A 12,575-nucleotide genomic window follows, 5' to 3' on the forward strand; every position below is an offset into this window, starting at 1 on the left:
TGATAGACTTTAGTGTTATTTTCTCCGGTGTGTCACAAAATTGTCAAATTTGTAGCAAGCAAAAGAGTGTTGTAATGGATAGTTCATAGTTTCTTGCATATCTCTCACACTAGCACCGCAGGAGTCGTATGTCGTGACTGTTCGATCAACGATGGTACTGTATCGAGCGTTTTGGCGAATCAATGCGAGTATCATTTGTCCATCTCTGCCTTCCAAATTCTTCAAAATAAATCTGCATGTGACCTCAATAGCCCAAGCTTCATCTGTAAATGTAAGATGACCCCCATATACTCTATCAAACAATGTTTAAAAATGTTACCCTCAGCAGCAATAATTTATTCTGCGAATATAAGATGACCTTATATTTTTCAAATGACAAATTTGGGAAAAAAGTAACCGTATAATCGGATAAATATGGCATTTAAATGTGATTCAAATATGATACTTTGAATTTAGATTTTATTTCCAAACGCACACTCTCTCTCTCTCTCTCTCTCTCTCTCTCTCTCTCTCTCTCTCTCTCTCTCACACACACACACACACACACACACACACACACTTAACACATGCAAATACAGGACTTTTAGTAGTTGATTTAAGCCAACATTTATTTCTTATTCAATCTGTTAAAACTTACTCTCACCTTAATGTTACTTTCATTGTGTAAAACTATATCTCGTACTGCTGGCGATGTGAAGTATATGTTCTTTTTCTTTCCTTCTTTGCATCTTGTCAACAAACAAGTTGGCTGTAAATTTTTGTCAATGTCATAAAAGTCCCTGCAAAGAAACATTTTGTAGAAGTCTACAGTATCTGCTTCATTAGCATAAATAAAACATATACACAACTAAAAGGTATTTACTGACAACATTACAAACCTTATCTGTGGCCAAAGAGGTTCATTTTCATCAAAGAAAATGAATGGATCTTCTTTGTACCCATGCATTCTCCTCCTCTTCCTCTGTGGTTCTGGTGCAGAATCTTTCTTTTCTGTAGATGGTTCAGTACTACTTGCATCATTTTGTTTCAATGGTGCTTCCCAAGGCAAAGGACGCACCTTTTCCAAAACTGCCACAAAGAAACCTCCAGTATCTTGTTTGTGAGGAAGTATGCGTATGCTGCGAAGCCAAATAAATATGACTGTATCATCTTAATAACGTTCTCTCCAAAGTAAGTATAAATTACTATTACATTAAAAAGAATGTATCAACAATTTGGTGCCCTAAATGATTGTTTCTGCAACACAAAAATATTATAAATTCCATTTAAAACCTGCTGTGCTTGATACTACGAAACAATTATCACTGCATCAAACTGTCTATTATAGGTAGCTGTGTTTGGAAATTATTATTATTATTATTATTATTATTATATTGAAAAAGTTTTACTTCTGCAGATTGTGTTTTATTGTCAATTTCACCTGAAGAAATAACTGAGTCATAGTACCAATATAAACCTGTATCAGAGACAAGACATGCTGCAGTTTACTACATGATGTAATAAACAGGAATTTCTCACACAAGATGTAACAATTCCTACAATAAGGCTTTTAACAGTCTTGAAAGAGTAAGAAATATTGTTTTGGGAGCTGGAATTAATTCTCACTGTTGACAAAGTGCAGTAGTTGCACTAGCGCAGCACATTGGGCAGTAACACTGTACCTGTTTAACGCTACAAACATTAGGCTTTCACATTTGTGCATGACTTTGGGGCAGTGTGAACAGAGCATACCTATTTAGTGTCTTGAACGTGTTAGGTTTTGTATTTATAAAACAGTATTTCAATAAGTGTTACTTTTCTGCTATCATCTCAAGAAAAGTGCTGTCGAAAATCATTGTCTGCTACTGGAAGCATATGGAGAACTCACTACATCAGAAACAATGTACAGAGACTGGTTTCGATAATTCAAAGACAACAATTTTGAGTGTGAGTGGCCAAATGCAACCTGATCAATGTGGTATACCATGACCTGCTGTAACTGGGTCCAGCAGTAAATACTGAATGCTATGAAGCACGATTACTCAATCTGAATTAGGCTCTTAAGGATAAACACCTTCAATATGCTCACACACATGTCAAAGTTTTTCTGGTTGGTTGGTTGGGTGTGGGATTGAAGGGACCAGACTGCTAAGGTCATCGGTCCCTTGTTCCACGATAAAATCACACGAAATAAAAACTGTCAGTCATTAAAAACGCAGAACTGAGACAAGGGACGAAACAATACAAGAAAGACAGACAAAGACCAGACAAACGGAACTAAAATCACACCGAGCGTGAAGGTGGTTGGCCGACCATGAAAATAAGGAAAAGCCAACCACCAAATGACATTAAAACCCACAGTTTAAAACCACAGGCCAAAGGCCCAAGTCAATACAGGAAATAAAAGGACAAACACTCAAATCATACGATAAAAACCCCCTGCCCGAATAAAACTCAACACGAGGTCCGCCATAGCAACGTCATCACATAAAAGGGCAGGGAGGGTATCAGGCAGCGCAAACGTCTGCCTGAGTCCTGTTAAAAGTGGGCAGTCCACCAAAATGTGGACCACCGTCAGAGCTGCCCCGCAGCGACATCGCGGTGGGTCCTCCCGGCGCAACAAATGGCCGTGCATCAGCCACGTGTGGCCAACGCGCAGCCGGCAGAGGACGACAGAGTCCTTCCGAGAGGCCCGCATGGAGGAGCGCCACACACCGGTCGTCTCCTTCACCGCCCGAAGTTTGTTGGGCTTGGGCAGGGTGCGCCACTCGTCACCCCAGGCACCAAGCACTTTCTGGCGCAAAAGCGACAGGAGATCACACTCCATAAGGCCGAGTTCCAGAGCCGGTGAACTCACTGCCTGTTTAGCCAGCGTGTCAACCCGCTCATTGCCCGGGATGCGGACATGACCTGGGGTCCAAACAAAGACCACGGAGCGGCCGCAACGGGCAAGAGCATGGAGCGACTCGTGGATGGCCATCACCAGACGGGAACGAGGAAAGCACTGGTCAAGAGCTCGTAAACCACTCAGGGAGTCACTACAGATGACAAAGGACTCACCTGAGCGGGAGCGGATATACTCTAGGGCGCGATAGATGGCAACCAACTCGGCAGTGTATACACTGTTCCCGGGTGCCAGCGACCGTTGCTCACAATGATCCTCTAGAGTAAGAGTGTAACCAGTGCGACCAGAGACCATCGAACCATCGGTATAGGCCACGGCAGATCCGGGAAACTCGGCAAGGAGAGAAACAAAGCGGCGGCGGAGGGCCGGAGGAGGGACCGAGTCTTTCGGACCCCGTGCCAAATCCAGCCGAATGCATGGTGGCGCACACACCAAGGGGGCAGACTGAGATTGGCCCGGAAAACAGGCGGGAGAGGAAAAAACTCAATCCCACACAGTAGAGCCCGGATGCGAACCGCGATCGTACACCCTGACCGGGGCCGCCTGTCTGGAAGATGGACGATCGAGTGCGGGAACAGGAGACGGTAGTTGGGATGCCCTATCAAACTACAAACGTGGGCAGCATAAGCGGCCAGAAGTCGGTCGCGCCGGATCCGCAATGGAGGAACACCAGCCTCCACAAGTAAGCTGTCAACAGGGCTTGTCCGAAATGCTCCTGTGGCGAGTCGGATCCCGCAGTGATGGATGGGATCCAGCAATTGCAATGCTGATGGTGATGCCGAACCGTAAGCCACACACCCATAATCAAGGCGGGACTGGATCAGCGCTTGATACAGCCGGAGAAGGGTGGACCGATCGGCACCCCATCCGGTGTGGCTAAGGCAACGGAGAGCGTTTAAATGCCGCCAGCATGTTTGTTTAAGCTGCCTAATACGAGGCAGCCAAGTCAACCGGGCATCAAATACCAGTCCCAAGAACCGATGCGTCTCTACCACAGCAAGAGGTTCACCGTCAAGGTAAAGGCGTGGCTCAGGGTGAACCGTGCGACGCCGGCAGAAATGCATAACGCAGGTCTTAGCGGCCGAAAACTGGAAGCTGTGCGCTACAGCCCATGACTGCGCCTTGCGGATAGCGCCCTGCAGCTGGCGCTCAGCAACTGCAATGCCAGCGGAGCTGTAGTAGAGGCAGAAGTCGTCTGCATACAACGAAGCTGCGACGGACGATCCCACCGCCTCCGCGAGCCCATTGATCGCAATTAAAAACAGGGAGACACTGAGGACAGACCCCTGTGGGACCCCGTTCTCCTGGACCCAGGAGGAACTATGGGGCGCAGCAACTTGCACGTGGAAGGAACGATACGACAGAAAATTCTGAATAAAAATTGGGAGCGGGCCCCTAAGACCCCACCCATGAAGTGTGGCCAGGATGTGATATCGCCAAGTCGTATCGTACGCCTTCCGCATGTCGAAGAAGACGGCAACCAGATGTTGGCGGTGTGCAAAGGCTGTACAGACAGCAGACTCTACGGAGACCAGATTATCGACGGCAGAGCGGCCTTTACGGAACCCACCCTGAGACGGAGCCAGAAGGCCTCGAGACTCGAGGAGCCAACTCAACCTCCGGCTCACCATACGTTCTAGCAACTTGCAAAGTACGTTGGTGAGGCTCATGGGGCGGTAGCTGTCCACCTCCAGCGGGTTCTTGCCAGGTTTCAACATGGGGAGGACGATGCTTTCTCGCCATTGAGACGGGAACACACCCTCAACCCAGATGCGGTTGAAAACATCTAGGAGGCGTCGCTGGCAATTCACAGAGAGGTGTTTCAGCATCTGGCTGTGGATGCGGTCTGGCCCAGGAGCCGTATCAAGGCAAGCAGATAGTGCACTCTGGAATTCCCAGTCGCTGAAAGGAGCATTGTACGACTCCGCGTGGCGCGTGTGAAAGGAAAGCCTCCAACTTTCCAACCGCTCTTTCCGGGAGCGGAAGGCCAGTGGGTAATTCGTAGATGCGGAACACTGAGCAAAATGCGCTGCTAACCGGTCCGCAATCGTGTCGGAGTCAGGACACACCACTCCATTCAGCGAAAGCCCAGGGACAGAGACAGGTGGCCGATAGCCATGGAGTCGCCTAATCTTAGCCCAAACCTGCGATGCAGAGGTACGGATGCCAATGGTGGAAACATACCGTTCCCAGCACTCCTGCTTCCGTTGGCGAATAAGGCATCGGGCACGGGCACGGAGCTGTTTAAAAACGATGAGGTTCTCCAAGGACGGGTGCCGCTTATGGCGTTGAAGAGCCCGCCGGCGATCTCTAATCGCCTCTGCGATCTCGGGCGCCCACCAAGGCACAGTCCTCCGCCGAGGGGACCCGGATGAACAGGGAATCGCAGATGCCGCTGCAGAAACGATGCCGGTGGTGACCGACTGAACCACCGCACCAATGGTGTCATGGGAAGGAGGTGCGATAGTGGCGAGAGAGGAGAACAAGCCCCAATCAGCCTTATTCAGAGCCCATCTGGAGGGGCGTTCAGAAGAGTGACGCTGTGGTAGTGACAGAAAGATGGGGAAATGGTCACTACCACATAAGTCATCATGGACACTCCAGTGGATGGATGGTGAAAGTCCGGGGCTGCAGATAGAAAGGTCGATGGCCGAAAATGTGCCATGGACCATGCTGAAATGTGTCGGCTCTCCCGTGTTTAAGAGGCAGAGGTCAAGCTGCGAAAGAAGAGTCTCGACATCTCTACCCCGGCCAGTAATCGCGGCGCTACCCCACAGGGGGTTATGGGCGTTAAGGTCGCCCAGTAACACAAAAGGAGGAGGCAGTTGTGCTATCAATGCAGCCAACACATGACGCGAGACATCACCATCTGGCGGAAGATACAAACTGCAGACAGTAATAGGCTGAGGCGTCCACATCCTTACAGCGACAGCCTCTAAAGGTGTGTGAAGAGGTACACATTCGCTGTAGACACATTTAAGGATGTAGACGCAGACTCCACCAGATACCCTCTCATAAGCTGCCCGGTTCTTGTAATAACCCCGATACCCACGTAGGGCAGGGGTCCGCATTGCCGGAAACCAAGTTTCCTGTAAGGCAATGCAGAGGAAAGGGTGACTGCTGATGAGTTGGCGAAGCTCAGCAAGATGGTGGAAAAAGGCGCTGCAGTTCCACTGGAGTATCGCTTTGTCCATGTCCGAAAAAGGCGTGAAGGGACCGAGGAGGCAGATCACGCCACTGGGTCACCTGCTGCCACCGATGGAGGACCAGTACAATCTGCTTCCATGGCATCTGAGGGTCCGGCGAGATCCAGGTCCTCAGCGGACGCCCGGATCTCCACCTTATCCTCGGACGCAGGGCCTGTAGGGAGCAGTGGGGTGGATGCCACTGCGTGTTCCTTGGCCTTAGAGGTCTTCTTCTTCGTCTTGTCTCTCTGGTCCTTGGGTTTCATTGGCTGGGAGGGCTCCAGCGAGTCAGTCTCCGGGACGGAGGAGGAGCGGGAAGCCCTGCGACCAGCCGCTGGTCTGCTTTTCTTCCATTGGCTGACGTCACCCTTCCCAGAGGCGGAAAGCTGGGAAGGAAGGGACCCAAGGGACCCTTTCCGTGCTATTCGAGCCGGGGAAGTTTGAGGCTTCCCCAGCTTAGAAGTGGAGACTGACGTCCCCGATGGTTGGGGGGTTGCTGCTCCTGAGGCAGGTAGTGCAGGAGCAGCAGGGAGTGAAGTGCCCCCCACCATCAAGGGGGCAGGTGTAGCATTCCGGCTCTGAGAGGTGGCAGTCTGAGGGAGAGCTAATGGGGCCATAACAGTAGTAGCTGCGGCGTAAGAGGCAGTCATTCGAACAGGATGGAGGCGTTCGAACTTCTGCCTGGCCTCAGTGTATGTCAGGCGGTCCAGGGTCTTATACTCCATGATTTTGCGCTCTTTCTGGAAGATCCTGCAGTCCAGCGAGCAAGGCGAGTGGTGCTCTCTGCAGTTTACACAGATGGCAGGCGGAGCACATGGAGTATTGGGATGTGATGGGCGACCACAATCTCGTCATGTGAGGCTGGAAGTACAGTGGGAAGACATATGCCCGAACTTCCAGCACTTAAAGCACCGCATCTGGGGAGGGATATATGGCTTGACGTCACAACGATAGACCATCACCTTGACCTTCTCAGGTAAAGTATCATCCTCGAAGGCCAAGATGAAGGCACTGGTGGCAACCTGCTTATCCCTTGGACCACGATATACGCGCCGGACGAAGTGAACACCTCGCCGCTCTAAATTGGCGCGAAGCTCGACATCGGACTGCAATAGAAGGTCCTGATGGAATATTATGCCCTGGACCATATTAAGACTCTTATGGGGCGTGATTGTAACCGGAACATCCCCCAGCTTGTTACAATCGAGTAACCGGCGGGACTGGGTGGAAGACGCCGATTTGATCAAAACCGAGCCCGAGCGCATTTTGGACAAGCCCTCCACCTCCCCGAACTTGTCCTCTAAGTGCTCGACGAAGAACTGAGGCTTCATGGATGTAAAGGATTCACCATCAGCTCTCGTACACACCAGGTAGCGGGGCGAGTATGTTCCGCTGGCATCCTTAGTCTTTCGTTCCTCCCATGGTGTAGCCAGGGAGGGGAACGATTTGGGGTCATATGTAGTTGCGTTGTATTGAGCCCTGGAACGCTTAGAGACTGCTGGCGGCTGGCCGCCAGCAAGAGATGATGTACCACGCTTCATTGCGGGTCATCCGCCCTGATGCCACTTACTCCGACCAAGGGCCCTCCCCACGGGCGCCACCCAGCCTCAGCAACGACCACCTGGCAGGATGGCCATTGCCGGGAGTCCCAATGCCCCAAGGAGATAGGCATCTACTCCTTGGCATACGTGGGGAGTTAACGGCGCTGGCATCAGCAGAGCGATCCCTGTGTAGTCAGGGGGCTACAACCAACAGGGTACATGGCGGCCCCACCACAATGGACTGGCTACCGTGCTGGATTTCAGGTGATGTAGTCCAATATCGTCATTGGCGCATAAAGCGACACAGCATAAACTGCACCCAAGAACAAATCCACGCCCAAGAGATGGTAGGTGAGCGGGACTGCTAAGCGATGACGACAAACCTGGCTAGAGATGGCAATGCATGATGGACACATCGCTCCTTGTAAGGCGCCCTTCCCCAATCGGCTCGCTCTTCGGAAAATTTAGAAGGATGGAGGTCAAACCCGTTAGGGGACCATCTCACAAGGCCAAAACGTTTGAGACTCCTTTTAGTTGCCTCTTACGACAGGCAGGAATACTGTGGGCCTATTCTTACCCCCGAACCCACCGGGGGGGGGGGGGGGGGGGGGGGGGGGGGGGGGGGGGGGGGGGGGGGGGGAGTTTTTCTGTTACATGACAATACCTAGCCATATCTTGTAAACTGATTGAAGGAAACCTTGATAGGACTTCAACTGGATGTCTTACCCCACCTGTCATATTATTACACATCACCCCTTAAAATTACCATTAGTTTCTGAGTCCACAGAGCATGACTTTTCTGAACAACATATCACATCTTTTAAGAATCTCAAAAACTGGCTCCACGAGTGGACCACCTTAAAAGATCCTGATTTTTTTCCACACAGTCCAAGGTAGTAAGAGGTTGTAGCTGCCAAAGGACACTAATTTCAGTAAATTATCTTGTGCAATTCTATTAAAATAATGTGTGTTTTCTGTCCAATGTTCTTCTTCTTCTTCTTCTTCTTCTTCTTCTTCTTCATTGTTGCTTTGGCCCAAAAGACCATAGGTTTATGCCTTCTCTAGATCTCTCCAAAAATAATTTTTGTTCCTGGCTTTCATAGTCCATTCTCTTTTTCTCAGGTCCATTGTCTATTTACCCTTGTCGACACCATCTTCCGTCTTGTCCGTGGCCTTGCACAGCCCCTTATGCACACCAGATCCTGAGAACGCTATTCATAGCTGACGTACCTCTTCTATCCTAATTACATGTCGTGTCTACATGAATCTTCGTTTCTTCACCTTAGGTTGGTCAGTTCCTGATTTTTACATATCCTCCATCCCTGTAACTGGGGGTACCTCTTGTGGTCAAATTCCTTTATATCTTGCTCTCTAAGACTAGCAGATTTTGTTCGCCTTTTTTCTAAGGAGTATTCAAATCAAAAGGTATAAAATGTCATAACAACCAAAGCAGTTGAAATTAGCATGCCGCTTTGAGACAACTTAGAGAGACATCAGGGGCACAATTGTAGTGTCTGGTGTGGTTGTGCGCATATACATGAATCACCACTTCCCCTTACAAAATTCAGAGCTGTGCCCTCAGTAGGCAAGGTTTTTCTTTTTCAGTGTCTGAAGTGTGATACTCACTCAGTTTCTCGAGCAGTGAAAAAAATATCAACAGTGAAGTGTATTGTGAGACAGTCCATAGCCTACAAAAGTCCGCCACAAGCAAATGGCCTCAGCTGCTCACAGAGTGAGCGATTCTGCTCCACGATAATGCATGTCTTCATGTCTCCACGGTTAGAAAAAGTGAACCAGCAAGTTCAAGCTGGAGCAGCTTGAGCATCCAGTCTGCAACCCGGACATGTCGCCCTGTGACTTCCATGTGTTTGCTCTGTCTCTTATTAATTGACTTGGTATAAAATGCTTAACTGTCACTAAGAATACTTTTTTGATTTTAACAATACTAGAGAAGGAAAGTTGCTACTCACCATATAGTGGAGATCCTGAGCCACGATAGGCACAACAAAGATATTCACACAATTAAATAAGTTCCTTCCGTACAGCCTAGCCACCCGTGGTTGTCGCATCTGCAGTGACAAGCAGTCCCTCTCAAAATATACCGAGGGTCTCACTGACACCTTCACTGACCATAATTACCCACCCATTCTTGAACAAAAACAAATCTCCCGTGCCTTATCTTTCCAGTCCACCACCTCCCGAAGTCCCACAGTCCGGCCACTGATGAGCATTCCCCTTGTAGCTCAGTACCATCTGGGACTGGAGCATCTGAATCACATTCTCCGCCAGGGTTTCGATTACTTCTTGTCGTGCCCTGAAATGAGAAATGTTCTGCCCACTATCCTTCCCACCCCCCTACCATGGTATTCCGCCGTCCATCGAACCCAAACAATATAATCGTCCATCCTTACACAAAAGCTGCTCCCAATCCCATACCTCATAGCTCAGACTCCCGTAATAGACCTAGATGCAAGACCTGTCCCATACATCCTCCCACCACACCTACTCCAATCCGATCACTATCACCTATCCCATCAAAGGCAGGGCTACCTGTGAAACCAGTCATGTGATTTACAAGCTAAGCTGCAACCACTGTGCTGCATTCTATGTAGGCCATGACAACCAACAAGCTGTCTCTCTCCAGCACCACACAGCCATCATTTCACCGCCACACCCAGTCTTAATTCCTTTTATTTCTCTCCTTTCCACTACTTGCCTCCCCCCCCCCCCCCCCCACCTTCTCTTCTGCCCTCCATCTAAACTTCAACACTTCACTGTCTGCCACTCCCACCATACTATCCCTCCCTCTCCCCACCCCAGCCTCCACCTTACCCCCCAACCAGTCGCCACTCCCATTATGCACTGGTGCTGTTGCTCGCACTGTAGTTTCAGCTCTCTGAGGCTGCAGACGCGCGCGCCTGTGTGTGTGTGAGAGAGAGAGAGAGAGAGAGAGAGAGAGAGAGAGAGAGAGAGAGAGAGAGAGAGAGAGAGAGAGACTACTGACAAAGGCCTTAAAGGCCGAAAGCTTTGACTGTGTGAATCTTTTTGTTGTGCCTATTGTGACTCAGCATCTGTGAAAGAGTAGCAACTTTCCTTCTCTGGTATTGTTGCATTCCATCCTGGATTTTCCATTGTTTGATTTTTGAATTTGAGCTACATATGGTTGGCAGTTACACAAAGTGTTCAAATGAAGAAGTACTAAATGTTGTAACAACCAAACCAGTAGAAATTTGTGTATGTCACTTTAGCATAACATAGTGAGACATGCTTGTCTCTGTCTATCTGCTCCTCTTCCCTCTCTTGTCCCATTACCCCCTTGCACACTATCTCTGTCTATCTCCTCCTCCTCCTATTTGTGCCTATCTCCTCTTTCCCCATCACTGTCTGTCCATCTGCTTGTCCTCCCTTCTCTCTCTCCATATTCTATCACTCACCCCAATAGGAAGATGGTAGTTCTGACCCCTACAGTATTTCTTTCCAGACTGTAAATAATTTGTGTACCAAATTTGATTGAAATCATTCCAGGAGTTTAGGCTGAGGTTTTTACCCGCACCTTTGCTTGTATACGTACATATCACATATATATCACACACACATTTAACACACTTCATGTGTACTTTCACAAATATTTCACCTGCCTAGCAAATTTTGCCCTGGAGTTTCATTTTCAGGTATCTTAATGTTTAGCTTGTCATATCTCCTATAATCTGTACATTCTTATAATTTTGCAGGTACATCCAGTGGTGTAAAATTTGTTGTGAATAGAGTAGCAACTTTCGTTCTCTGGTATTGTTGCATTCCATCCTGCATTTACCATTGTTTGATTTTTGAATTTGAACTACATCTGGTTGACAGTTACACAAAGTATTCAAATGAAGAGGTACTAAATGTCGTAACAACCAAACCAGTTGAAATTTGTGTGTCACTTTAGCATAACATAGTGAGACATGATGCAAAGAATGTGTCGTCACATCCAAAAAAATCTCACCATCTTTTTCGACATGCGAGGTACGATACTCATGGAATTCCTCAAGCACACAAAAGACATTAACTGTGACATGGACTGTGAAACACTCCACTCCCTATTTAGGTCCATCAAGAGGAAATAGACTGGGCTGTTTACATAGGCAGTAATTCTGCTCCATGATAACGCACATCCACACATCTCCAAGGTCAAAGTAACAGTAACGGCCAGGTTCAAATTGGGACTGTCTGAGTGTAAAAGCTGATCAACAGTTGCTTTGTTCCTTGTGAAATTACACTGATAGTCCCCTATAATTCAATCTGCAACTGGAATCACCCTCTTCAGTAGACATGCTTACATTACAGAGTGCAACATCACATACCAGATGAACATTCTGTTTTAGTATAGCACAGACTATGGCTATTTTCCAGTTGTCATGCAATCTCTCATATTCCTAAACATTTTTTAGTAATTTTGTAATTATTTTAACCAGTGCCAGTCATTCATTCTTTATTAGCTCTCCGGTAATTTGACCTTCTCTGAAAGCTTTCTTTTATATTTTTGATTATTTCCTCTATTTCTTCTTCATTAGGGGTCTCTACTTCACTGTGTGGTGTCACACAGAAAAGACTGAATAAGGCCACCACAGTTTAGAAATTCTTTGAAGTACTCTGCCCACTGTCATTCTACTTCAGTGTCAATCATGAGGATCTTCCCCCGTGTGGCTTTAACAAATGTTTCCTTTTCCTTATATTTCTATGTTACTTTCTTTACTACTCTTCGGCTAGCTCCTTGTAATATTTCCAATTCTCCTAACTTAGTATAGTTGCACTTTCCTTTCTTATTATGGTCACCTGCCTTTTGAGTCCTGATATGTTTTCTAACCACCACTTCCTAGCCAAGCTTATACCTTCTTTTTTTCTGGCACACTTGATTGAACCACACTTTATCCAGCCTCTTGTGTGCCCAGAACTTACGATGCTACCTTATTTACTGTTTCC

At 48.0% G+C, this 12,575-nt stretch overlaps 1 protein-coding gene across 1 annotated transcript in view; it reads right to left on the bottom strand.

The window, feature by feature from the left end:
• The window catches only part of LOC126279084 (tRNA (cytosine(34)-C(5))-methyltransferase), a 73,326-nt gene that overhangs the window by 17,158 nt on the left and 43,593 nt on the right, over positions 1 to 12,575 (bottom strand). The window contains exons 10-11 of the mRNA XM_049979543.1: positions 879 to 1,118; positions 644 to 779 (exon numbers count right to left, since the gene is read on the bottom strand). Of these exons, the coding sequence (XP_049835500.1) occupies positions 644 to 779; positions 879 to 1,118 (376 nt within the window). The remainder of the gene's footprint in view (positions 1 to 643; positions 780 to 878; positions 1,119 to 12,575) is intronic.

This window comes from Schistocerca gregaria, chromosome 6 (assembly GCF_023897955.1).
Source record: "Schistocerca gregaria isolate iqSchGreg1 chromosome 6, iqSchGreg1.2, whole genome shotgun sequence".
Classification (NCBI taxonomy): Eukaryota; Metazoa; Arthropoda; class Insecta; order Orthoptera; family Acrididae; genus Schistocerca; species Schistocerca gregaria.